Source organism: Zonotrichia leucophrys, chromosome 17 (assembly GCF_028769735.1).
Source record: "Zonotrichia leucophrys gambelii isolate GWCS_2022_RI chromosome 17, RI_Zleu_2.0, whole genome shotgun sequence".
In the NCBI taxonomy this organism is placed as follows: domain Eukaryota; kingdom Metazoa; phylum Chordata; class Aves; order Passeriformes; family Passerellidae; genus Zonotrichia; species Zonotrichia leucophrys.
In genome coordinates, this window is record NC_088186.1 from 4,192,709 (window position 1) to 4,219,954 (window position 27,246).

At 43.3% G+C, this 27,246-nt stretch overlaps 1 protein-coding gene across 3 annotated transcripts; it reads left to right on the top strand.

Annotated features, from left to right (window-relative positions):
* Positions 1 to 649: 649 nt before the first annotated feature.
* SETX (senataxin) lies at positions 650 to 26,901 on the top strand. Of its 3 annotated transcripts, none has more exons than XM_064727863.1 (27): positions 650 to 749; positions 2,181 to 2,367; positions 3,252 to 3,345; positions 3,443 to 3,623; positions 4,869 to 5,076; positions 5,249 to 5,358; positions 5,769 to 5,988; positions 6,132 to 6,251; positions 6,898 to 7,069; positions 7,590 to 7,680; positions 8,122 to 12,330; positions 13,143 to 13,242; positions 13,652 to 13,828; positions 15,046 to 15,275; positions 15,761 to 15,928; positions 16,042 to 16,198; positions 16,975 to 17,076; positions 17,495 to 17,607; positions 18,253 to 18,324; positions 18,579 to 18,728; positions 19,151 to 19,258; positions 19,920 to 20,107; positions 20,727 to 20,819; positions 21,384 to 21,548; positions 21,984 to 22,121; positions 24,428 to 24,515; positions 25,000 to 26,901. In XM_064727863.1, the coding sequence occupies exons 3-27, from the start codon at positions 3,329 to 3,331 to the stop codon at positions 26,149 to 26,151; spliced, it is 8,529 nt and encodes a 2,842-aa protein (XP_064583933.1). In that variant the 5' UTR covers positions 650 to 749; positions 2,181 to 2,367; positions 3,252 to 3,328; the 3' UTR covers positions 26,152 to 26,901. The 3 variants fall into 3 exon arrangements, with proteins under 3 accessions (XP_064583933.1, XP_064583936.1, XP_064583934.1); XM_064727864.1 differs by lacking the exon at positions 650 to 749 and adding an exon at positions 1,081 to 1,176; XM_064727866.1 differs by lacking the exon at positions 3,252 to 3,345.
* The last annotated feature ends 345 nt before the right edge of the window (positions 26,902 to 27,246 follow it).

Consider the following 27,246-nt stretch of genomic DNA (forward strand, 5'->3'; position numbering starts at 1 on the left):
CAAGAACACCTAAATTGGGGAGGTGCAAGGCACTACAGAAAAACTATTTATAACCATGAGATAACATTATATAACATCATCACATACATGCTGAGCTAATTTAATGACATAGCAACATCAAGGAATACTTACTGTACAAATAAACCACAGCACTCAACAAGGGTGAGTGAGTGAGGTGGAGAAAATCCCCCTCAACTCCAGCACTGCAATAAACAAATACCTGCTCTGTAAACAGCAGTTTATGGTGTTTTATTTCCAACCAGTCTTTTCGGCCATCACCTGAGGCGGTGCCTGGGTTGTAACACGGGTCAGACCCAGCACCGTCCGTCCCTGAGGCTGTAACGGGGCTCAGACCCAGCATTGTCCATTCCTGAGGCTGTAACGGGGCTCAGGCCCGGCACCGTCCATTCCTGAGGCTGTAACGGGGCTCAGGCCCATCCCCGTCCGTCCCTAACGCTGTAACCCCGCTCAGGCCCATCCCCGTCCATTCCCGAGGCTGTAACCGCACTCAAGCCCAACCCCGAGGCGGTGCCCGGGCTATAACCCAACCCACCCCCGTGCCTCAGTTTCCCCGCCCGCCGCCTCCGGGGCCGCGCTGTCCCTTTAAGGCTCCTCCCGCGGGAGGCAGCGAGCGCCCACATCCGGCCGTGTCCGGAAGCGCGGGCAGCGCCGCGGCCTCAGGGCGGCAGCGGCGGCTCCGGGAGGGCCGGGCCGGGCCGGGCCGGGCGGACCGAAGGGAGCGGCGTGAGGTGAGCGGAGCGAGCCATGAGCACAGCAGGGACCGTCCGCTCGCCCCGCACCGCCTTGGAGCTGGTGCCGCGCCGCCGCCGCGGAGCCTGCGCTCCTGCCGGGACGCGCTTTTGTGTCGGTCCCTCACGCCGCCTCAGGGCGGGCCGGGTCCCGCTTGGCGGGAAGGGACGGAGGGCACCGGGCAGGGCGGCCGGGACGAGGGGGGCGCTGCCGGGGTTGGGATTGGGGTTGTGATGGGGCCAGCACCGGTACCGGGGTGGCTGAGGCGGCTCCAGTGCGAAACCGAAAGAGATTTCGGTGTGCGGGTACCGAGGCTCCGCAGCCGTCAGGGCACGGCGCTGCTCGCAGGTTTGTTCGTGTGCCTGCAGGTTCGTTCGTGTGCCCGCCCACCCTCCGTGCAGCGATTCCCTCGCTTAACGGGCATAGGTAAATATTGACGCTTTTTACGAGTGAAAAGCCAGGCAAACATCCGCATTTGAATGGCAGAAGGGATTCTCTTGCAACTCGTACTTAGTTAGCGCTTCGTGAAATGCATCAATGCAAGTGTTGACCTAAATACCACAGCAGTTCTTGAGTGTGAGCTGAACTGATTTCTGCTGATCTATTGAAACAAGGGATTTAAGGGTTAATAAAGAATTTAGGATAGTTTAGGCAATATGTGTGTGAACATATGGTATTCGTTACTCTGCTCGTACGGGACAGAGATAGGGGACCCTCCGAAGGATACCTGGTACCTATAAAATTCTGCTGAGCTTGCAAATAAGAGAAGCCCCTGATAAAAACTGCTGAGCTTGCCAGAAAATTCGATGCCAAAACACCTGAGTTCGAAAGTTTAACAACTATGAAGACTTTGAGCCTTCATCTTGTCAGGCCCCCAGACTCATTTAAAGACCACCGACTCAATAAAAAGGATAAACTGTGCACTCGCTGCTAATTTCCATACCATGTGGAAAATGGGCGGGGAGAGCTACTGAATATGTATAGGCTTTGTAGAATATGCATTATTTTTTTGGTGAGTAAATAGAGGATTTGGGAAGATGTTCTCCCCCTGTGTCTAGCGCTGAATAAAATATTTACCTACTTTACAACCTTTGGTTGTGGAGTCATTACCACCTGGAAAAAGGTTATATTAGGTGAGGGTTGGCCTCTTCTCTCAGTAGGAGTGGACAGAGCCTCAGGCAGTGCCAGGCTGGGCATCAGGAGGAATTCCTTCACTGAAAGAGTTCTTAAATATTTGAGTATTGGAATGGGCTGCCCAGGGCGGTCGTGGGGTCCCCATCCCTGGAGGTTCAGCTGGATGTGGCACTCAGTGCCCTGCTCTGGGTGACACAAGGTGGTGTTTGGTCACAGGTTGGATTCGGTGATCTCAGAGGCCTTTTCCAGCCGGACTGATGCTGTGATTCAGTGGTTTGATTTCTGTTTTGCTCTAGATCTTTGAAACACCACCGGGACTTGGTCACCAGGGGGTGGATTGCTGAGGATACGGCTCTGCCCTCTGCACTCAGGACATGTATGGCTGAAGGGCTCAGCCCCTTGCCTGGCTGCAGGGCAGCGCTGTTCTCCTTCCCACCATGTGAGCTGGCACACCTGCACAGCAAATAGCTGCCTTTTTCAAAGGTAAATGCCACAATTGTTGGGTTTTCCCACTGTATGTGTATGTATGAGGAAACTTATGGCTTGGCTTTATCTGCTTTTTTTATGCTGAATAGAAGAAGTAGTTACCACCTTTCTTTTTGTATAGTTCCAAGAGTTCATGCTTTTGCAGCCTTCCATTATCTGAAGGGGCTTAAAAGGAAACTGGGAAGGACTCTTCATCAGGAGCTGTAGTGGTAGGACAAGGGGGAGTGATTCAAACTGACAGAGGGCAGGGTTAGATTGAGTATTAGGAGAAAGTTTTTTCCCTGTGAGGGTGCTGAGCCCTTGGCACAGGGTGCCCAGAGAAGCTGTGGTTGCCCCTGGATCCCTGGAAGTGCCCAAAGTTTGGATGGTGCTTGGAGCAGCCTGGGACAGTGGAAAGTGTCCCTCCCCATGGAATGAAATGATCCTTGAGGTCCTTTCCAACCCAAACCATTCTGTGGTTCCAGTGCTCTGTGGAATTCTTCAGGCTAGCAGGATCTGAGGTGACTCCATTGCTGCTTAGTGAAGGATTTTTGTTTTTAGAGGAAAACCATCTGTGGTGAGAATTTTAGCACTCTGTCTGTAAAAATAACAAAGACAGGAAAGTTCTGCTTAAATACCCTTTGCTTGTGACAACAGGGATTTGTTGACCTATAAATTTTAGTAGGAGATTAAGGAAAGAAGCTAATTAAACTCTAGACCTAGATTCCAGACACACCAGTAAAATAATATAGAGAGCTTTGCATTGTAGTTCTGGTTATCATGCAATGTGCAGGTAAGGAGTTTTTTTTTTAAATATAAAATGAGTTTTCACCTTTTTTTTTTCCTGGTTTGCACATTTGACTACAGTGCTTTACTTTTACCGTGTGCTGTTCCTTCCACAGGCATTTCTGGTGCGATGTCCCTTTAATTGCTCTAATGGGTTTCATTGCATGCACCTGGATGTTGTAAGAACACCTGCATGGAAACTGCTAACGAGTAACTGAAATCCTGACGCTCCCCACGCTTTAAAATTGTCCTGGCTGCCACCTGAAGGCTTTGGGCTTTAATTGCTGCCTTTTTTTTGCCCCCCTAGAATGAGCACATGCCGATGGTGCACACAGAGTGGTGCTGACACCACCGAGTTCCTGAGGCACTATGCTGCTCAGAGGCTGTCCCAGGAAGATTTTGAAGGCTCCAATGATGACCTCTGTTACTGCCTGGAGTGTGTGGTTGAATACCACAAAGCAAGGGAAGAATGTCCAAGATTGCATGAGGTAATTAATTAAGAGATTAATTAAGAAGCCTCAGTGTAAGGGGAGGAGTTGTGTGTTACTGGGTTTTGGGAGTTGGTTGTGTTGCTGGGTTTTTGTGTTGCTTTTTAACTGTCTCATTTTTTTCATATGGAGTTTTACAAACTGCTGATTGTAAAACTGGGATCCTCTTTTGCATATATTCAAATTAGCAAGAGCTAAACCAGTAGTTTTAAGTTGCTGACTAGACACCATAGCTTGGACTTCTTTCATGCTGTAGATGGTTTGTCATCTGAAACAAAGAACATCTGCCAGACTAACAGCTCATTTCTTTAATGTGTTTTCTCTTTTCTGCTGGTTTCTCTTCGCTTGTTGGTTTCTTCCTGTTTTTGTTTGCTTTCACTTCTCTTTCACTTCAGTTCATTTCACTTAGTAGTTTTCTCTTATGTGTGAATTTCAGAGATCAGACCTTGCAAGACTGAAATTAATCAAAACAATTTAAACCTCTTTTGTAGTCCTCCCTTAGCAATATACAACTTTATATTTTAGGAAAGATTTTATAACATTTATTATATTATTAGCTTATTTCCCTTCTGTGTATGTAAAGTGTGTGTTTTTAGCTAATTATCATAGTCTAAAAGGTTGCTCTTTAGATTGGTCAGCCAGATTGCTCTGGAGTGCAATTCCATGTGCCTGAAGTTCCATAGACTGGGAATTAGAGAAGTGTCTGCACCCACTGCAAGTTCCTTTTTGTGTCCATTTACTGCAGTGAATAAATTTGGTGTCTAATTGAGGTTTGGAGCAGTTGCTTAAGATGAGTAAGTTAAGTGGGTGAATCCCTACAAATCTCCAGCAAATCAGTCAGTCTCATTGCATTATTTATATAATTATTTATTCTTTTCCTTCCACAAATTGCAAAATCTGTAAGAAGGCAAAATTTTATTAGTGCTTGTCCTATCTTCCTAAAGATTATCTTTTCCTGTGTTGTGTCTTCATGTGTATTGGCCAGTGGAACAAAGTTTTGTGCCTAAAATAAGTATTGAAATGAATATGAATATTTAACATTGCATCTGGTTTGAAGGTTTGTGCTTTGCCTAGTTGAATTCCATTTCAAAACTTTACTGGTTTGGACCATGCATAGAGAGAAACTTTTCAAAATGAGATTTCAATTTTTGAACATGTAATTAATTATCTGCATGTGATAATAAATGTCCTTTAATCACTTTTTTCACGAGTACACTTTGGTTGTTGTTTTGCCCCACTGAACAGGACCTGTGGGATTTGGAAACCTCCCGTCTCATTGCCCACATGGAGAAATCCATGAATGAGGAAGCAGGAGAAGATGAGCTGTTTCTGGTTGATGAGCATGGGGAGACACCTCTGTCTGGTTATGTGGGCCCAAATTTTGAGAACAACCTGCGAGTGCCCCTGCTGGAAATACTGAAATACCCCTACCTGCTGCTGCATGAGAAAGTCAGTATGTATCTGATCATATCCCTGTGCAAGGGAGTGGTGGTGTTCCACTGCAGGAGGTGAAAATGAATATGCTTAAACCAGAGAAATAATGTATAATTTATTTTGATACTAAATACACTTTTTTTTTGTGAGACTGTAAATTAGTGCTTACTATAACTATCTTACTCTTTTAGGTGAGCTGTGTGTAGAAGTGCTCTGCAGAATGGAACTAAGTCAAGACTCCTTTCAGGTCTTTGAGAAATATCCAGGAATTTATCTCTTTTTGGTCCACCCAAATGAGGTGGTGAGTTCCTTTTTCTGTTCTGCTAAATCCTGGTTATGTGCACATGTTAATACTGAAGGGATGGAATACTGTCTTGCATGATTTTAGAAAATGTGTGGTGCATTTATCTGTAAATAAAACCTGACCTCTGTTACAGTAGAATATCTTGGTTAGTTACACGTAAATAACATAAAATTAGTACAAACCAACTGTTGCACATAAATCCCAAGGAATTTTCTTCATAGGTATTACCCTGAATTTTAGCTTCCTTGTCACCAACATCTTGTAGATATAGCAAGCCTGTTTTTAAGATTATTTTGAATACTTATTTTTAATTATTCTATGCCTTTGTCCCATTTGTAACAGCAGTGCTTCCTCTTACAGAATTTGTTTTTTTTTATTAATATAAAACTATTTGTTTCAATCCTTAGATTCGTCGATGGGCCATCCTAACAGCAAGGAATTTGGGAAAGGTTGACAGGGATGATTACTATGACTTAGAGGAAGTGCTGACTTGTTTGTTCAAAGTTATTGAGTTGGGGCTTTTTGAGAACCCAGATATTTACAGCTCTTCAATGTTTGAAAAGGGTAAACTCATCCTTCTGCCAGCTCATTTGTATGACACAGCCAACTACAAGAACTATTGGCTGGGTGAGTGTTTGTGATCAGAAATGAGTTTGTGTAGTCTCCCATTTGTAAGCAGTTCTTTCAAGTCAGAGCTTGAAAATTTGTCAGTACAAATTCATATTTTTTTCAAATATATAGACAGGTTGCTTCTGTTTTTTCTTCTCTAGGAATTTGCATGTTGCTGTCAGTGCTGGAAGAACAAGCTATGGACTCTTTGTTACTGGGCCCAGACAAACAAAATGATTTCATGCAGTCTATACTTCACACTATGGAGAAAGAAGCAGCTGGTAACTCGTTTTGATACTTAGATTAAGACAGTTCATAGCTCATTTTTCATCTTTAGCAAGTTCCTTGTTAAGTTGTTAGTAGTGTAATGAGAGGTAATTTTACCTGAGGCCTGTTTATCTTTTGAAAGGTCCAATATTTGGGAAATACTGACAAATACTGAAAGATGACATCCTAATCTGGAGTGGAGAGGGGATGGTGGTGCTTTTGCTAAATCTGGCTTAGTCTGGGATTGCCTCTTAAATGAGCAGATTTTTATAAAAATGATGTTTCTTGAGAATATGATATTTTCTTACATGAGTTGTGCCACTTCTTAGCACACTTCTGCAAAAACCAGCGTGAAAGAATCAGTTTCAATAGAGTGGGGAAATATCAGTATTATTTAATATTAATAATGGGCATCCAGGCTCCTGTTGATTTAAGACTGCATAAGGAGCAATACAAATTGCTCCTCTCTCTCTGTACAAATGAGAGAGCTTGACTTTTCAATTGTTTTTCCAGTAAAAAGTACAGTTGCAACTTCCTAGAATACTTTTCTATTGATATTTTAGAAAAATCAATGAGAACCAGCTCTTTCAATTTCTGTTTAGCCTAAGAATGTCCAGGACTTGCTTTTAAACCCTCTCCACTGTTCCTGTTGTGTTTCAGATGATTCCACTGACCCCTTCTGGCCTGCCCTACACTGTTTCATGGTTATTTTGGATCAGCTGGGGTCTAAAGTTTGGGGTCAGCTGATTGATCCTGTCCAAGCCTTTCAAACCATAATCAACAGTGTCAGCTACAACAACGAAATCAAAAATATTCGCAGTAGTTTTATGAGGTCAGTTCTTGTCTGTGCTGCTGTAATTTGTGTTGGGGGAGGGAGATGGCAATTAAAGAAATAGCATCTTTCCAACTTCAAGCAAGAAAAGTTGAAGTAGGTCCCCTAAAATTGTGATGCTCCTTCAAAAAAGTAAATACTCACTTCTCTTTGGTAACTCTGGTGTGTCTGTTAAAATTGTTAGGATTTTTTTTTCCTGAATTGGGAAAACTCTTAACTGTTCTGTGCTTATTTAGTGCTGCTACAAACTTGCACTGAAGGTTAATGAAAATTGTCATGTTCAAGGTTTGTTAAATTTGTGAGAATTCCTGAATTTTCAGTAGATGGCATTCTGGGCATTTGTTCTACATAGACAAATCCATGACTCAATAGAAAGCTTTTTCCTGAGACAGTCACTTCTCCCAGCTCTTACAACCTGGATAAAACAAGCTCTGCACTTGGTATCTGAAAAGCAACATCTGTCCTGAGTTTCTCAGGGTTTTAATAGTGTGTGTCTCTAGTAATCTGTGTTTCTTTTCAGGACAAAAGCTGAACCACAATCAGACTATGGTGATGACATGATGTCCTGCAGTCAGATTGTATATAATTATAACACAGAAAAGCCTCAAAAGGTATTAAACCAGTATTTTATATTCCTTTTCTTTGAACTGGGGTCACTTAATGATGTTGTCAAGAATAAACATTTCTAAGTGTGGTCATCTCTTGATGTCAGTGTATTGCATTTATGAAGTGTCTTTTAAAGGCTTTCCATGTGTTTTTGGTTATCTGAGGGTAAATTGTGTCATCATGACAGTGTCTTTAAATAGTTCACAATGATTTTTAAAGGAACTACTACTTCACACCAATTTCATAGGTAATGGTTTAGGAAATTAGATCTTTGTGATCTTTATTTTTTGCATTTTTTTTAATGACTTGCATTGCGATATAAGAACTGTTACTGTTTAGTGAACAAATATGTGAAAGGAAGTAACAAAAAAGCTTGGCTACAAGAAAGCTGCCATATTAAACTGTGCTTATCTCTGAGGCTGTTGTGTGGTGGATGTATTTTTCAGGACACTGGCTGGAAGGCTGCCATTTGCCCCGAGTACTGCCCCTACATGTATGAAGATATGCAGACCCTGGCTAACATGCTTCAGTCTGACATAGGCAGAGACATACGTGTCCATCACAGCACATTCCTCTGGTTCATCCCTTTTGTTCAGTCCCTCATGGATCTCAAGGACTTGGGTGTAGCCTATATAGTAGAGGTCATCCACTACCTCTGCTCCGAAATCAAAGACATCCTCATCGAACGATTCCAGGAGTGCGACAAAATCTCCGAGTTCTTCCTCCTCATCTTGGTGTCCATTGTTGAGCTGCACAGGAGCAAGAAGTGCCTGCACTTGCTGTGGATCAGCTCCCAGGAGTGGGTGGAGGCGGTGGTGAGGTGTGCCACGCTGCCCAGCAGAGCCTTCACTCGCTGCAGCGAGAAGGCCCCGGGGCTGTTTGCCAAGGGCTCGGCCGCGGGCTCCTTGCAGGCGCCCAGCTCGGTGCAGCACGCCTGCGTGCAGCTCATCCGCAGCCTGCTCAAGGAGGGCTACCAGCTCGGCCAGCACGCCCTCTGCAAGCACTACCTGGACAAACTGAACCTCCTCCTGCGGGGAAATCGAGCTGTGGGCTGGCAGCTGAGCAGCCAGGAAACCCAGGAGCTGCAAATGTGCTTAAAGCAAGTGATAAGAAGTATAAAGGGCAAAGCACTGAGCAGCTCTTTGGCTGGAGGGAGCAAGTCAAGCTCAACAGCTTTGCCGAGTGTCTCTACAAAGCAGGAGAGGAATGTGTGTGATGATGGATACAAGATGAGTGGACATGAGAGGAGAGACCTTTGTTCACCGTTTGTCATGTCAAAGGAAGGCAGAGATTGTCAAGAGAACCCTTTGTATAGGAGAAAGAATGCCTGGGAGGAGGAATGTAGAGATGCATGTAGAAGCTCAACATCTTGCACATCCACAGAAGGCCTCTTGATGAATATTAAAAAAGAGCCTAATGACTTGACAGATCAGGAGTTTGTCTTCCCCCAGAACTCTTTGGCAACAAAAGTATGTGGGAAAGCTCAGGAAAATAGGAGCTCTGACCTTGTGGCAGGGAAGTGCAATACGGACGATCAGTGCTTCAGTTCAAATACTGAGCATTCAGATTTCAGGAGAGGCAGAGAGTTAGAAGTGAAACACAGAGCAGAATCCAAAACACCATATCTGTCTGCTCAGACTCATCTTGACTCTCCATCTTCAAGGAGTTGCAAAAGTATGCAAGAGACAAGTGCAAACAGTGGGTTCCAGTCCAGACTGGTCCCCACTAAACAAGTGTCCAAGGAACCATCACTGGATTCCTCTAACTCCTCTAGAAATGAAGCTGGTGTGCAAGGGAAGGAAGATGACAGTAGTTTGCTTTTAGGGCATAACAACACCTCACTGAAAAAAGTATCAACAGAAGAAAAATCAGGTCCATCGTTGCTGTCTTTCTTTAAGAGGAGCACTAACGTGCAAACTTCAAACCAGGAGCAGCCTAATTTAAATGATTTGGATAAATATGACTGCAAAAATCAATTTTCGGAGACCTCTTGTAGGGATAAAATTTCAGCATGTGGTTATTTTCCATTTAGCTCTGAAAACAAGAGGGATGTGATCAGGCCACTGTCGGTGAAGCAAGAATCAAGTGACAGGTTGTTTGAGTTTTCAGAATATTTCAGGAGGGAAACCAGTTCAGTGGGGAAGAAAGAGGAGAATTTTGTGAAGACGGTTTCTGAAGATGATGATTCATCAGACTCCCAGGTTGATAGAGAACTCAGTAAATTATCTTTAGCTGCTTATGCCAAAAGTCTTAATTTTCCCGTTGCATCCAACCAGGAAAGCTCAGTGTACCAAAATGTGTCTGATATTAAAAGGAAAGTGAAAGGTTCTGTAAGATCTTCCAATGAGGGCCAAAGTACCAAGTGTCCCAGTGGTGGTGATCACCCTAGCAATCAAGTCATTGTAATCTCAGACTCTTCTGATGAAGAAAAAAGTGTGGCTGAGAAGGAGGAATCAAAAACCAAGAATGAAAATGTGTGTGCAGAGCCATCTTCAACTTCCAGCAGCATTTCTGATAGTGACACTAAAAGAGAATCAAAGTCTCCAGGCTCTCCCCTGTTACTGGATGACTGTGAGTCTCAGTATTTTGAATTTGAAACAGAAGATGAGGTTTTTTCAGCTTGGCAAGACACTCAAGCATATGCTGTGGAGGCAACTCAGGAGTACAAACAAGATGATGTTTCACCAGCACCTGAGACAGGTAATTCAGATGACTGCCAGAATGATAACTTAAATGACTGGGGCTATGATCTGCCTTACTTTAGTGATGAGGCCATGGAAGAGGCAGCAAGCTCAATAGAAAAGCAGACAGAAGATGCTTCTTATCAGAAAGGAGCTGGTGATACCAAAGAAGTGATTAACTCAATCTTGGAAGAATCGGTTGGCAAGGAAGAGGCAAAAGGTCAACTGGAGAAATGTGCAGACAAAGATACTGCTAAAGGCTTCACCCTGGACTCAAAAGGGCCTGAACCCACAGCATCTACATCTCCCATCTCATTAGCTTCAAAGCTGGCCCTTAAGAAAAAGAGCACAAGCCCACAGAAGCCCACAGCAAAATGTAAATCAGCACCAGCTGTTCAGAGAAGTCCTAAAAAACCTCCCGTTGTTAAAGCAGCCAAAAATAAACCCCCACTGCAAAGCACAACAGAACGTTGTCAGGCTGGCAGGTCGATGCCTGCTGTGGTTCCTCCAAGGAAGGTCCGGCAGAGCCCTGCTCCAGCCTCAACTGCAGAAAAGCTTGGCCTGAAGAAGGGGCCCCGCAAGGCGTTCGATTTGTCACAGCCCTCCCTGGAGAGCCTGGCCCTGCTGCGCAGCCACGGCAAAGCCGCGGGCAGGATTGGAGTCACGCAGAAAAAGAGAACCAAACAGATCGAGGCTCAGCGTTTGTCTGTGAAAGGGAATAAAAAACTGCTGGCCTGCCAAGACCGCCAGTATCTAAAGTCCAGAAGAAGCGTGAAAAAATCTGCGGGAAGTTGGGAGAGTAGAAACAAAGTTACCAAAATGTGTGTGAAACCTGTGGTACAAAAGGCTCAAAGTTTTGAACTGGGAGCTATTAAAGAATTTGAACACCAAAGGGAGAAAAAAAAAGAGGAGGCTGCTTGTTCTTCTGCCAGTGAGAGAAAATTTGAGAGCCTCTGTGTGGAGGAGGTGGCAAATTCCTCTAAAATGCCTCGTTCTTCAGACTGGAACAGCAAATGGGAGGGTAGCAGTGTTGTGGTTCCTCCTGTCCCTATGGATTCAAGTCTCTCTTCCACTGCACTTGAAGGTGATAAAGATGAGTCTTCAGGAAAAGGTTGCACTGTCCTGCCTGAGTGTGAGATGAAAACATCAAAGCAAAATGGGTGTAAATCAGATGAAAGCAGTGATGAAGGTGATGATAATCTGTTTTTAACTCAGTTAGATCCTGTGGATATGGAGTTATGTTCTCAGGAGGAAAGTGTTCAAGATGCTGCCATGGGTAGTAAGAGCCCAGAGGAAATGGATGTTGATGAAAGCCTTCAGCAGAATGAAGTCTCAGCTGCTGTGAAGTGTAAGGATAAAGAGTGTATGGAACAGGTGGAGAAACCTGGGGAGTACTGCAGTAAACACCCAGCCACCAGCCCAGGGGCAGACCACGTGTTTGCCAAGCCTTCTCTCCCACCACCTAAAACAAAAAAACCTTCCACTGCCAAAATTTTCAGCTCAGCAAGTTCTTCACGGAACGCAGCCTTCAGCAAAGATCTGGAAGATGGCACAAAGTTTCCCCCACCTTCTAAAAGCAAAGTGAGCGCGGCCAAACCGCCGGTGCTCAGGCCACCAATGTATCCCAAACCTGCACCAGCAGGAAATCCAACCTGCAAATCTCCAACTTTCAAACCCCTTAGCTCCAGCAATGTTCTCCAGTCACAAAATAAACGCTATGACAATGCTTCAAATATTTCCAGAGGGCCTGGCCGAGAAACCTCCTCCTCTTTTCTTGGCCAGCAGCGCGATTACAGCATTTTTGTTAACCAAGTCCTAAAGTGGACTTATGAAATGTTTGAAAACTTCAGCTACTTTGGAACTCCAAATCATCTTCTGCAGACCATAGTAGCTGCTGTTCCTCCCCATTTTCAGGGCTACAATGAGTATTTTGACACATTTTTTCCCTTGATGATGCTCAATGCCTTTGAAACAGTAAGTAGCTTTCTGCTTTTTGGTTTGGTTTCATCAACACTGATAAATTTTACCAAGAGATTAAAACCTGGTTTATGTCCTCTATTTACCTTTGAAAACATTCAGCTAGAGATCAGAATAGAGGAACAATTTGGGGTAGATAATCCAAAAAGCTATGTTTAAGATTGGGGATGACCAGAGTTACTCAAATCAGTGAAGTGTTTCTTTTTTCCTGGTGCACGTCCACAATAAAAGGAGTGGCAAAGAATGTGGTTCCTCTCTCTATAGTGTATAAAACTCAAAACAGAAGTCTTTAAGAAACTGAGGTGTTTCAATGGCAGAGGATGAAAATCTGGTTTTGGTTTCTGTTGAGAACTTACATGAGAGGGAAGGTTAGTCCAGGAAGTATTTTTTTATTGGTTTATAGCTTAATAGCAACAAAACAGTGTTCCTTCAATTAATGTCTGAATGCTTTCAAGTTCAGTCATTGCATCACTTCTTCTGTAGAAATAAGGTAGAAAATAAAGCCAATGCCAGTTTAATGCTGATATTTTAAAGTGAAAATGCAGTCAGGGAAGACTCAGAGTAATTGTGAAGGAGTTGAAGGAAGTACATGAAATGGGTGAGTGGCAAGGAAGAACTTTTGTTTGCCCTGTGTATTTATATGTAATGGGTATGCTTATGTGAAAGAAAAGAAATGAGTAAGACTCTTGATATATTTAATTGACAGTCTTATAGTTTTATTTCATTTATTTGCCCTTTGAGTCATGGTAAGCTTTTCTTCTGATACACTAAACCCTTCAAAGTATTGTTGTTTCCTTTTCAACATGTAGCTGGCACAAGAATGGGTAGAAAACCAGAAAGTAAGAGAGAAAGGTTATTACTTCTACTTAGAGAACTTTTCTGCTGACATGAATACAGCACATTTTACAGGTGAGGGTTTTTTTTTAAATCTGATTTTCAAGTAGATGATGCATTATAATGAGCTGGCAGTTTGAGGCAGAGTTTTTTGTGTTTGCTTTAAATATAGAAAGGATTTCAACTTTGCTATTCTATAGCATGAATGTAAGAGAACCATGTATTTTACAGGCAGTTTGTGCCTTCCATCTCTCTCATCCAGGATTTTTTTTCAGCTTGTTTTGATAAAGTTGTCCTTGACTTGCTCTGTTTTTATACAGTGCTGTGCTCAGGCTTCAGAGTGCAGGATGGAGTTAAAATTTCCACACTAATCTTTTCCTATAGCCTTTAACAGCTTTAAAAAGTTAACAGTTCTTCTGCAGTCATGTAGAAAACGTAACCATTTTCTTTTCAACTTTGTGATTTTCATTTGTCTTTTGGACAGCTCATCTACGAGAGAGTGATTTGGCAAGGCAGCTCCATCCAAAGGAGGATGACTTAATCCTTTTGAAGGTGCACAAGCAGAAGGACACTTTTGGGGAAGAAAGTGGGCTGGAGTACCACACAGTGAATCATGTTGGCTTTGTGACACGTTTTGCTCGTGCATCTGGCTGTGCAAATGGTGAGTAGCAGGGCTAGAAATAAAAATGGGGTCCTTGGTGCCATAAAATGCTTCTTGATAGCTGGCTGTTTGTCGGGTTATCTCGGCTGTTTGAGGGGCCTGAAAAGGCCCGAGGTGGCCTTGGGGCAGCCCGCGTATCGAAGGACGAGAAGAGGCTTCAGTTCTTCTTTCGGTTTTTATGTTTATTAATTGTTTATCTAAAAGATTTTCTTTCAGCCGAACAGAGATCTGCTCAGCAGCCAGCCATGAGCACACTGTCTGCCCTCCGGGGCAGCCACCTATCTTTATACCCATTGTTACGTGTACAATATTTATCATTTTTCCCCAATACCAATTATTCTTATTACTCGGTGCACTCTCAGTAATAACCAATCCAAAGGTGCCACCATGGCCAAAGAAGATGGAGGAGAAGAAGAAGAAGAAGGACAGGACACACCCCAATTCCTCCATCTTACTTCTCTAAACCCCCCTGTACATAAATCCTAAACCCTGTGTCTCACCCTCTAATTAACTAATCCCTTCACCATTCACCCCGGTGAAGTCCTCCTATCCTCCTCCTGTGTAGGGTCAAAGTGCAGCCACCAGACACTTCTGGCAACATTCCAGGAGTCCCGAGCCCCCCAAGGGTGGTCTCGGTGGCCCGGCACCTCAGGACTGAGATCCTGAGATCCGACAGCTGTTGGTAATTTTAATGTACCACTGGCCTCAGAGGAAATGGAATTATTTTTCCTCTGTAGCAGGTCTGGTCTATGCTAGAATCTTTGTAAAAATCAGGAACTGATGCTGCAGCCTTGCTGTCCATCATTTTTCTAGAACTTCATGTAGAAACAGAAACTACTGATGAGTAAATGCTCTGCATGCATCTTTAGGATGGTGTTGCCAGGAGATAGGAAGTGCCATGAACTTCTGTGATCTCTCAATCTAAAATTGGCAGTGTCTTTGGGAATTGAAACTGTGAGTTACCAGGATTTCCAAGTACCCAGAACCTGCCTTATTAAAGCAGGGATCTGAGTGGTTGTACAGAGTTTTTTGTTTGGTCTTTTTTTTATTTTGGTGGGATGGGGAAGTATTGGGATTTTGCAAGAATTCATTGTTGATTCCCTAGCAGAGGACAGCATCTTGTTCTGGTGAATTAATTAACTTACTGGAATATTTTTCAGTTAATGATTTGGATAGTTTTTGAATTAACAACTTGTTTTTCTATTCTTCATTAACAGGACAAAAGGAGCAGCAGACTGCCTGTCATCTTACTGTGCAAACCCAAGGCAATTTGTCATTTTTCATCCATAAGCAAGTGAAGTGTGTGGTGGTTGGCTCCTTGGTGACCACACACAGAAAATTCAAAGGTCTCCTGCTGCTGAGCAGGAGCCCCCTGGTTAGACCCATCATAAATCCAAGTTACAATGACTTCTGTCCCAGAGATCTGCCTGTTGCCTCAGGAAGTGCTGTAAGTTGTGCAGCTGGGAGTGCCAGGGTTAACAGAAAAAGCTTTTGGGCCTCATGACTTCTGCAGGTTTGGTTTTTGAGATGAGTAAGAGAAAATAGCCATGTTTCAAAAGCACTGAGCCACTGCTCTCCTCAGAGCTGGCTGCTGGGGTGGAGGAGATGAGTCTGAACTTGCTCAGGTGTTTGTGCCCTGTTGTTACAGTGAGCTTCCAACTGCTTTCAGTTTTCTTTTCCCTTACCGGGGAATTTTCAGGAAATGAAACAGGATGGAAAAGGTGTTGTGAAATAAAGGTGTGGGGAGTGAACAAAACCTACTTCAAGTGAGGGTTGGGTGTGTGTCTAGAGCAAACCTAGAATCAAAAGCTTCCCTGCCCTTCCAGCTTTTGAGCTCTAGCTAGAGAGGTGAGGACATTCTGAAAGAATAGAAAATTGATGTGGAAGGTGTGATCAACATGAATTTGTTATTTTTTTGCTCTATTCCTTCAGGTTTCATATATGAATGAATACAATGAAGATCAGAAGAGAGCCATTGAGACAGCTTATGCCATGGTAAAGCAGCACCCAGGACTGCCCAAGATCTGCCTTATCCATGGACCTCCTGGGACAGGGAAATCAAAAACTATTGTGGGACTCCTGTCCCGTGTTTTGAGAGAAGTGAGTGACCACAGTCATGTGCTGGGATTGGGTTCAGATGAATGTCCAGTCTGGCTGCTCAATCTCAAGTGAAAGCAATCTAAAGAGCTTGTTTGTTGTTCATTATTCTACAGAACACTAGGAATGAGAAAACAGCTCGGAAAAAGAATTCCAAGATTAAGCCAAACCGTTTTCTAGTGTGTGCACCATCAAATGCTGCTGTTGATGAACTCATGAAAAAAATCATCATTTCATTTAAGGAAAAATGCCAAAACAAACAGGAGCCTTTGGGTATGGTTTGGTTTTAAATTGTTTTCATGTTAAATGGGCAAAACCTGGAGGAGGAACTGAAGCAGTTGATCATGCACTGTACTTGCATTGTTAACTTTAATGTGCTTTTCTGAAAGGTGGATTGTGAGGGTTTTTTAATAAGTTACACTTTGTTTTGTATAGACATGGACCCTTTCCTCATGCTGTTAGTTTAAGTTCATCAGTTTTTAAGTACTCTTTGGGGATTTGAACACAAGTCCCTTGCCTTTATTTTGAATAAAATTGGACTTTTTGGGTCGTGGGAAACAGACTGGTGAAAATTTTGATCTGTCTAATCTTCTCATTTTTCCTCCTCCCAGTTTGTGACTAACACAAAGTAAATGAATTCTGTTAAAGACATCTAGTTTGTGGCAAGGGGAAAAACATCTGCATTGTAACCAAATGTTATTTTGATATTGACTTACCAATTGCTTTACTTGATGGGACTCAGCATTGTCCAAGTTAGGAATTCTGGAAGTTTTAGATAAACCTGAGAATAAGAGGAACTTTCATTAATTCAAAATAACATTCTTAATGTTAGACACAACTGAAGTGTGGGCAACATCTTTAATAGGGTTTAGAATTACTGAATTTTTTTGTAGCTGCATTTAAATACAAGTCAAGTGTTGAAAACTCCAGGTGATTAGAAAAGCCTTGTTTGATATCCATGATGTTTTATATTTTTTTAAATTGTCATAGCAAAGCATAGAGACAGTTGGAGTAATTTAAGAGCATTTTGACTCTGATTTTGTGAACAGGAAATTGTGGTGATATCAAATTAGTGCGACTTGGTCCTGAAAAATCAATCAACAATGAAGTGAGGGGATTCAGCCTGGATAAGCAAGTTGAGCACAGAATGAGTGAGTAACATGGAAATCAGACTTTTCTTCATTCTCCTCTAAGAGCTGGGTGATGTTTTCCACATGAGATTATGTGTATTGTGATAAGGAAGATTTTTCTAAAATAGTATTTCATAAAACATTGGTTTTTGTCGGTCCTAGTGGAAAAGTGGCAGTTTATGTATGAGCCAGAATCTAAGGAAAAGGGAAAAAATAAGCAAAGTGACCCTTTTGTTTAATAAACTACATTGCACACATGTTAAAGCCATAATTTTAGAAGCAATGCAGCATTTGAGAACTACAGTTGGAAGCAATTCCCATTGTCATCATTGTACAAGATAAAACTTGAATAGAAAATGGGAAAACACAGCAAAAAATGCATTTGCCCAATTTGTAGTTACTGTAACAGCTTTTCTGTTCCTCCTTTGGTTTGTTACAGAAAGAAAGCCAGGTGACTGTGACCAGGACATTCAGAAGAAGAAAGAAGCTCTGGACCAGAAGCTGGACCTGCTCTCTCGAGAGCGTGCCATGCACAGATGTGAGAAGAGAGAGGTAGCAAGACAAGTTTTAATCCTCTTTTTGATTTTGTGTTCATAACACAAAAATAACTCTGGTTTTTGGTGGCATTATCTCTTCATCTGCTTTTTCAACTAATGGAAAAGTTGGTAGCACCATGAGAGGGAATTTTTCTTTATTTATGCCAGTATTTCCCACTGGTTGATCATGCCACTTGTTGCTCTATCATTCAGTAGCTTCCACTTGGTTCTGTCATTAGTTAGATTTTAATGTAACCATATTTATAAATCTTAAAGGTTTAAATTGATTATATATTCAAAGCTTTGTTTTTGTTTCACTGAAAATACCTCATGATGTGAGATTTTGGAGTATGTGTTGCACTTGAAGTTTTCCATTTTTTTTTTGTCTAAGAATTTGGCATTTATGCCAAATTAGAGATTTCTGGTGATAAACCATGCACAAATATGTAAGACTTGATACTGTGTGTTGCAATGCTAAATATAGGGACAGCTTTCCAAGAAACTGATTGGCTTCTTGAGACACATTTGATACTAAAAGACTGTCTGAGGAAGTCTGCATGTTTAGGAAATTAATTATGGTATTATTAATAAGGGGGGAAAAGGTATATGGGAAATGGGTGGTGCTAAAGGTGGTTCCTGTTTAATTTTTCCCCCTATCTAGAGTCAAATGTTAAATGATGAAATTGGCAAACTTGCAAAGGAGAGACAACAACTCGCTTCTCAGCTAAAGGAGGTAGGAGAATTTATCTTTAATAAATTCAGCTGATGTATTTTTGTACCTTGTGTCCTTTAATTGTGGTGAAATTTGGTTTTGGTGTAGCTGGGAGCATTTATAAAGTAGTGGGTAAATGAATCAAGGCCATGAGCTGAGTAAGCTGTAAAATCTGGGTGTGCTCTGGCTGCATACTGGGAAAAAGCCCAACCAGGAGCATTGACTGTTGCAGTTGAGGCTGAATTTTCACCAGGGTGTCCTGTTGTGCTTTGAAGGCTCGTGTGCACTCGCAGAAGGTGCAGGCAGACATCATCCTGGAGTCTGACATCATCTGCTGCACGCTCAGCACCAGCGGCGGGAGCCTGCTGGAATCGGCCTTCTCCCGCCAGGGCCTGGACCCCTTCAGCTGTGTCATCGTGGATGAGGTCAGTGCAGGGTGGCAGCTGCAGCCCCTGCCAATCCACCTTGGGGTCTTTGCTGAGAACAACGAGGAGAAAGAATAACTTTTAATTTTTTTTTTTTTTTTTTTCCTGACTTGTTTGGTGCTGTAACGGCAGACAGCTTTTATGTAGAGCCACACTTCAGCCATGGTTTTTGCTTTAGAGGTTTCCAGATGGTTTGGTTGTATTTTTATCTATTTGGATATATCTATTTATCTCTTTGCGTATATAATAGTAAAATAAGTATTTGTAGTTTTTTTACTAGAGAAAATTCCTTTTTCCTCTTTTTAATTTTTTTTTAGAAGACTTAAAGCATTTGAGTTATTCTGGCTGTGTTACAAGAAATTTAATGTACTTCCCTGCTTTGCTTACAACTTCTACTTTTGTCCTGTTTGCATGTCCCAAAGGCAGGGCAGTCCTGTGAGGTGGAAACCCTGATCCCACTGATCCATCGCTGTAATAAACTCATCCTGGTTGGAGATCCCAAGCAGCTCCCTCCTACTGTCAAATCAGTAGTAAGTGTTCAAGCTCTTTGCTTTTTTCTTGCCATAGAATGGATATGGTTAAAGAACAGTATCTATAGGAAATATTTAAAAAGAGGGGAAAAGATTTCAATGGGGCAATACAAACTTTAAGTTGGGCACTTGGTTTGTGAGGGATGTTGTGTTGTGGCAGGATCTGTTTTGTCATTTTGGGAGCTTCAGTCACTACCCTGTTCCTTAAGGAGGATGAAGATTTCTTATTTATTTGGAGACTTCCTGACCCTACAGGTGTTTAAGGAGAAATATATAGGAGCACATCTTGTCTCCAGCAGTGAGGGCTTTATTAAACACCTGGTAAAGAAAGGAAGAAAACCAGGGTGGCTTCTTTAGATTTTGTGTGTTTACTTAACAAGATCTCACCTGGAAAGTCTTGCTTTTCATTATGGCTGATATTCTTAACATTCTACTGTGTTGTGAGTCACGAGAAGCTGTTTTGTTAAAGACTAGACACAAAAATTCAGATTTGTGTAGGTGAAATAAGACAACACACATACAAAACTGAAGCACGAGCAGTTGTCATTTTGTCAGCGATTTAGAAGTTTAAAACACCAAATTGACTTTCAAATTCACCAAAACACTTGGACTGGTGGGGGAATGAGATGCCAAATGAAATTTCCTGTTCTCCCTGTGGCAGAAAGCTCAGCAGTATGGCTATGACCAGTCTCTGATGGCCCGACTGCAGAAGCACCTGGAGGAGCAAGTGCAGAGGAATGTGCTGCACAGCCTGCCCGTGGTGCAGCTGACAGTGCAGTACAGGATGCACCCAGACATCTGCCTCTTCCCATCCAACTATGTCTATGGCAGGACTCTAAAAACTGCCAAGTGAGTAGCTCTCTGTTCTCCTTCCTCAGCTGAGGGTATTTCAAAGCAATTTGTTCATGTCACGGTGTTCTTGTGAGTCGAAAAATTCTTGAGGTTGTGGGATGGGGAAAGATGGTGAAGTGTGCAGTCCATCTCTGGGTCCATCATGGGTGAGGTAAGATCCCTTAAAATTGTGCATACAGAGTGCTGAGAGTTCATTTTAGGCCTCATTCTATTTGGGTGGCAGGAAAAGTTAAGGATTCTGGGCAGGAGAAGAACTGAAAGTTACAGTCATAAAATGGTTGAAGTTGGAAAAGACTTTCAGTGCCATCGGGCTCATGAGTCAACAATTTCCACCATTAAATCATGTCCTCACTGCCAAATCCATGTGATTTTTGAACACTTGCAGGAATAGTGATTCTCACTTCCTGGACAGTCTGTTCCAATGCTTTACAGTCCTTTTCTGTGAAAAAAATTTCCTTATATCCAATCTAAACTTCCTTTGGGGATACTTCAGGGCCAGCTCCTCTCTTCTGGGAGAGCTGCTTGTGTTTGATAACCATGATGTAAATAAATGGAGTATAAGTTCTTAGAATTTCTTAATTGTATGGTTACCTTGTGATAAAAATATTATTTCCAGGGCAATAGAGGAGAACAGATGTTCTTCAGAATGGCCATTCCAGCCCTACCTGATTTTTGATGTAGCTGATGGTCGTGAGGAGCGAGACAATGAGTAAGTAAAATTCTAATTCAGCCACAGTTTAGATTTTCTGAGAATTAATTGTCCACAGAAGAGCTGTGTTCTCTCCTTTGTTGTTCCAATATGCATCAAGTAGCTAGAACTGCATTTTCCAGCTGATAAGATTTAATTTCACAAAAAAACAGATTTTCTTAAATCTGAAACTGGTTTTAATCCTGGTTTGATTCACTGTTAGATGCCAGGAAATGCCTGCAGTGTCTGTTAACTTCAGTAAGAGTTTGAATCCTGATTTTATCAGTGACTTCCCTTTGCCAGGTGCACACTGAGGAGATGCCAGGAGGTGGCAGGCTCAGCCCTCCCCTTGCCAGTTCTGTAAGGAGAGCACAGCTGGAGGTGCTGAGGGAATGTGGAAGTGCAGCTTTTCACTGCCTGCACTGCCCAGGCTTAGCACACCCTCCTCAGGGTCTGCTTGCCAAGTTCTTTGATCCTCTGTGTGAAAAAAGCTGCAAAAGTTCAAAAACCAAAATTCCCCAAAGCATTGAATTAGAAAGATCTCTCAGAGGTGTTCCTGTAATGTTTCCTTTTTGTCCTGTGCAGCTCTTACAGCAATCCTCGGGAAGTGAAGCTGGTGATGGAGTTAATTAGAACAATTAAGGAAAAGAGGAAGGATCTGGGCCTTCGTCGCATTGGAATAATTACCCCTTACAGTGCACAGAAAAAGAAAATCCAGGAACAGCTGGACAGTGTGTTTAAGAATAACAGGTAAAGAAACCACGAGCTTTCAAACAGGCCTTGGCTCTTGCATATCAATCCTTTGTTTATCCTCTTAAATAATGGTAAAAGTCTCCAACTTCTTTCTGTACTGCTAAAATTTGTGCTTGGTTGTGCCTTTAAAGGGGATGTGTAACCTTTTTGCTTAAAACTGGTGTGATCTCTGTGTGCCATTCTTAGTTATTACCCACATGCTTTGATTATAGTTCTGAATAAAAGAACTTAAAATTCCGTGCTGTGTGGACCCAAACAGATTTTCAGTAATGATGCTGATCTCAGAAAAATGAATGCAGCTTTAGGCTCATGTACTGAATGGGAAACTTACCCTGGGTGATTTCACACATAAGCATGAAGGCTGTTTGAATTACTGTGTTGCTGAAAACCCCAAGTGAGGATGAGCAAGCTGCTGACTGTGTTTCTCCCCAGCCCAGGAGAGGTGGACACGGTGGATGCGTTCCAGGGCCGGGAGAAGGATTGCATCATCGTGTCCTGTGTGAGGGCAAACAGCTCCGAGGGCTCTGCTCTGCCACACCTGCAGGCAAACAGCACCAAGGGATCCATTGGGTATGTGCCTGCAGGGATTGCCACTCCCATTCCCAGGGACACTGCAGAGAAATTCGTGTTTTTAATAGGACTGGTTAGAAAGTGACAGAGAACAAGTCACTTCTGCCAGGCAGTGAATAAAGGATGTCTCAGAGCAGGAATTGCTGATCTGAGATGTCTGAGCAAGAGGAAAATGCTGGTGCTGTGCTCTGCTTTATGTGCTGATCCCTTTGCACAGCTCCCTTCTCCTGCCACTGCCTGGATTTGGCAGGGTTGGCCTTGGGATCTTGGCTCTTTGCATTATTACTGCAGCAGTTATTGTTCTTGGGGCTTTTGGTGCACCTTGTAACTTCCTGCATGCTGTTCTCAAAGTGAAACCCATTCTCCTGCTCATGTCTGTAAAATTCTTGTTAATTAGTTTATATGTCACTTGGAATGTGGTGTAGCAGACTTGGATCTGAGATTTGTAGATGAGTGTGCTTGTCTTCTACTATAGGGGCAGATTAGCAGCAAGTCTTAACTCAGGATTGCAGATTTCTTCATTTTATGGGTTTTTCTGTCTGAAACAAAAGGAACTAATCTGAATGTGCTGTTTACCCCCAGAGCACTTAGAGCAGTTGCTGATTTCTGTAACTTGTGGATCATTTTAGTTTAAAAAATGGTAGTGAAAATATGAAATATGCCTTCTTAGGGTTCACTGCCTTCTAAGTTAAACTAGGAAAAATCTGGTCACATAAACAAAAATCTTTCTTTCTACACACAAGTTTCACTAAGCTGCTTATATTTCTCTGATGCTCATTCTCTGCAAGAAAAATGACTTTTAATTGTGCTGATCCACTTTGGGAAGAGAAGGAATCCAAATCTTATGGTAAACAACAATAATGCCTTTTGAAGACTTCTTAATCTGATTGATTGAGTTTGGGAATGGGAGGCAGCTGGAACCTGCCAGTTCTTTTTGCTGACATGAGATTTAACCTCTGTCTGCTCTTTCAGCAGGAACTTTCCAGCTTCCTGTGTTCATACATTAATATATAAAGGTTTATATATTCAAGCTATGCCAGTGCAGTGCCTTAGCAGCTGTACCTGCTGTTGGCTTGGACATCTCTGTTTCAGGGTCAGGTGCCCTTGGCAAGGTGTGATGGGATTTTTGTCACACCCTTACTATGATCTTGTAGCCTGAGTGAAGGATTTTGCTCTCCAGGGTTGCTAGTCCAGCATTAAATTTACTCTGAAAGTAACTGGGAGAAGAAAACTCCAAGGAATAACAATGGATTTTTTTCCCTCCCTCCTTCCTGGGAAAATAACCTTCTTGTCTTTCAGTTGTAAAAGCTGTCAGGAATATTTAGTAGACTTTCAAGGTCTCCCCTTTTTCATTTCTCAAGTCCTAGAGAACTCTGTCTGTGCTGCTGGATCCACTCTGCTTCTGCTTCTCTTATTTCCTGCACTGTCCAAATTTTTGGAGGTGACTCTGTGGTTTTTGCAGTCTTCACTGCAGGGTTGTGAATTTGCTGCAGATGAGGTCTCAGTGACCACAGAGTCAGGCATTGACAGTGAACCTGCTCAAATTAGGTTGGACTTTTGAATTGTGGATTTTGGTAGTAAAGAATAAGCTGTGTGGAAGATTTTTCATTAGAGAAGAAATAGTTGGTATTAGTCTCACAAACTTTTTTTTGAGTCCTGGTAAATGAATGCTAACAGAAATCAACTTCTGAGGATACATTCAGCATTTATTTAGGTTTCAGTTCTGTGGATTGTTATCTGAAAATCAAACCAGGCAATTTTCCTAGTGCAAAACCAGATTTCTGCAAGGATAAACTCTCCCTTCTTGAAGCATGACAAAGCAAAAGTCTGCCTTGATGTGCTTCCAGTGCAGGTCACCTTTAAAATAAAATATTCATGTGCAGTGTTCAGTATTTCAGTAGGGTGTTTTCCCATTAATAGTGCCAAATATTATTAATCTATTTCAGTTGGAGTCAAAAAGAAGCTTAAAGTCTTGATAGGTGAAGTGAGGTTGATGTCCTCAGTACTTTGAGGAACGTTTAAGGAGCAGTGGTTGGCATTAAGAGGGGATTTACTCTAAGAAAGGAAACAGCAACGACAAGAGCTGGAAAGAACTGGAATTCCCTGCAAGGAATCAGTGGTGAAAGAAAGAAAACACAATTTATGCTCAGCCTTTCACGTAAGGCAGGGCTGCTGCCGCGGGGTCTGGGCAGGAACTGCTGCTGTGAATTTCAGTGACATTTCATTTTATGTCCTTTCCTCCTAACCCTTTAAACCTTCTTGTGGAAGAAGCAGTTGAGGAGCTTAGTTTTTGTCTTGTCACTCAGGTTCCTGGCCAGCCTCCAGCGCCTGAATGTCACCATCACCCGAGCCCGCTTCAGCCTCTTCATCCTGGGCCGGCTGCAGACGCTCATGGTAGGTGCAGTGGGGATGGAGAGGGCTCTGGGAGCCCCCCTGGGCTGGGGCACCCAGCAGCACCCTCAGACTGCCCTCAGTCTGTGCAAGAAAGTGAATTTTGTGTCCTGCAGGGTTTTTGGGGTTTGTGCTTTCCCGAGGGAGGGAGGGGGTTTGTGTTAGTTCGCCACTGGGGGGCGCTAAAGCCCCGCGCCTCCGAGGGGAACCCCTGGACATTGAGAAATTGAGAAATTTTGTCATTTTTGGAAGTTCTGATGGCTCAAAGTGCCTTCCCTGTGTTACAGCAGCCAGAGTGTCTGTTGCTGTTTTGCACGTGAAACATAAGATTCTTCCATTCCAGAAGGAACATAGCATTGATTTCCATGACAGTTGTGTCAGGTACCTTGATTAAAGAGGTTCTACATCCTCTGACACCTCTGTCCATTTGTGTTGATTTCTTGCTGGTAACAGGGGTTTTTTTTGTTTTTCTTTTTTTTTTTTAAAGGGAGATGAAAACTGGAATCACTTGATTCAGGATGCTCAGAAAAGAGGCGCCATTATTAGAACAACAGAAAAAAATTACAAGAAAGAAGCTCTCAGGATTTTGAAGCTCAGGCCACCAGGACAACCCCCAGCCAAAGGAGGGACTGTGACATCTCCTGTGGTGCAGGCTGCTTCTTCCAGTGGCAAGAGGAGTGAGCCTGGAAATTCTGGGAGCAGCCCACGGGAAGTTGCTGCTGGCCCTGGCCATGCTGTGCCCCAAGGAAGCCGAGGGCCCACACAGCCTGCAGGGGCTGCAGATTCCAACAGGGGCAGTGCCCCTGCAGCTGTGGGGGCTCCAGCTGCAGTTCCCAGGAGTGTCAGTGCCCCTGCATCTGTGGGGGCTGCAGCAACAGATTCCAGGAGGGTCAGTGCCCCTGCAGCTGTGGGGGCTGCAGCAGCAGATTCCAGGAGGGTCAGTGCCCCTGCAGCCGTGGGGGCTCCAGCAGCAGATTCCAGGAGGAGCAGTACCCCTGCATCTGTTGGGGCTGGAGCTGCAGATTCCAGGAGGAGCAGTGCCCCTGCACCTTTGGGGACCTCATCTGCAGATCCCAAGAGGAGCAGCAGTGCCCCTGCACCCTCGGGGGCTCCAGCTGCAGATTCCAGGAGGAGCAGTGCCCCTGCACCTTTGGGGACCCCAGCTGCAGATCCCAAGAGGAGCAGCAGTGTCCCTGCACCCTCGGGGGCTGCAGCACTTGGTGCCATTCCAGAGAAGCCCCGGGACCCCAGGCTGGCCAGCCTGGCCACTCGAGCTGAAGGCAAAGGGAAGGAGCAGCCCTTGAGGTCAGCCCAGAGCACGCCAGGATCAGCAGCACAGCAAGGCCTGCACGTGTCCCCAGCTGCCAGGGATTGGGTGTGCAGAACAGAAAGTGCCAGGAGGGCCCAGCAGGCAGCAGGACAGGGCAGTGTGCTGCCCCCAGCCCCTCCCTCGGGCCAGCACGAGGGTGACCGGAGAGCAGCCGTGTCCAAAAGCGCTTCCAGAGCCCCCAGGGAGGGAGCTCAGAGCAGTGGCAGTGAGTGGAACAAAGACTCTCGTGGTGTGTCCAGGAGACCATCCCAGGAATCACCAGAGAACTCAGAATCAAGCTCTGCCAAGAGAAGAAAGTTCTTTCACTGACTTCACTATGGGCTCATCACTGGAAATCTATTCCCAGATTTCTGTCTAGCAAGGACTGTGTTTTAAATTATTTAACGCAGCTGGAGCTCCCATCTATTGATACCACTACTATCAGAGGATCTCTTTCCCATCCTGTCCCTAATTGTGAAGGGATTTAATACCTGACAGATGGTACCTTAGAGGTTTTGAAAAGGGAAGTTGGGTAGCTGCATTGCTTGGAAGAGCAGTGGGTTGAGTCATCTAGGAAGCTGAGGTTGTAAATGTTTAACAGTGTATATTTGTACAGTATACAGAATTATTTTAAGATATTTGGCAAATACATAGCTTCATGGTTTTTTGTGTAAATGCTAATTTCTTAGAGATGTAATTTTTTTATGAAGAACCAGAGTAAAGCAAAAACAAAACCCAACAACCCCAAAATCCAAAGGACAGACTTCTTTTCCCTTTGCACTAATATGTCTAATTTATTTCATAGCAAATCTGAGTGTTGAAAATGTGATAGCAATGGCTCTTGCTAGTGCTCCACTACTGCCTCAGGGAAGAGTGAGGCAGATGTACGTTGGTTGAAAAGAGAGAATTCTACTTATTTTGTATATTTTATTGCCTGTTTTTATAGGAAGAAAAGAGTTTTTGTTTATACAAACGTGCCTTGAGTTTTGCTCTTGCTGCTGCTCTATCAGTTGGAATCCCTCACTTGTTGCAGGGGCAACACAATCTGCAGATTGAAACCTGGGTGGTCTCTTTGGTCCCACTGTGTCCTGTGAGCAGGGATCAACAGCACTGTGGAATCTTGGTCCAAGTTCTATTAACAGCTATTGGTAATATCACTTGAGTTTCTGTGTATGAAATTTTGGAGATGACAGGGATGAAAAGGGCAGGTAGATCTTTCTAGGTGTTACTGCTGGATTCTTTCCACTGTGCTCATGAAGAACATGCAGCCATTAAAGGAGGATGGCGAAAAAACCAAATTATTTTTAAGAAAACCTTCCTCACATCATAACATTTCACAATAAAACTGGAATTATTTCTGCTAAGAATTCCTTTGGGTCGCTGTGAAGTATCAGTGTCTGTTTTCTGGAGCTTGTGTGTGTCTCA

Bases quoted from the DNA above. Each gene is read 5' to 3' on its own strand.
- SETX (XM_064727863.1), top strand. The intron at 17,077-17,494 runs GTGAGTAACATG...GGTTTGTTACAG, and splicing joins GCAAGTTGAGCACAGAATGA to AAAGAAAGCCAGGTGACTGT. The intron at 18,325-18,578 runs GTAGGAGAATTT...TGTGCTTTGAAG, and splicing joins TCGCTTCTCAGCTAAAGGAG to GCTCGTGTGCACTCGCAGAA.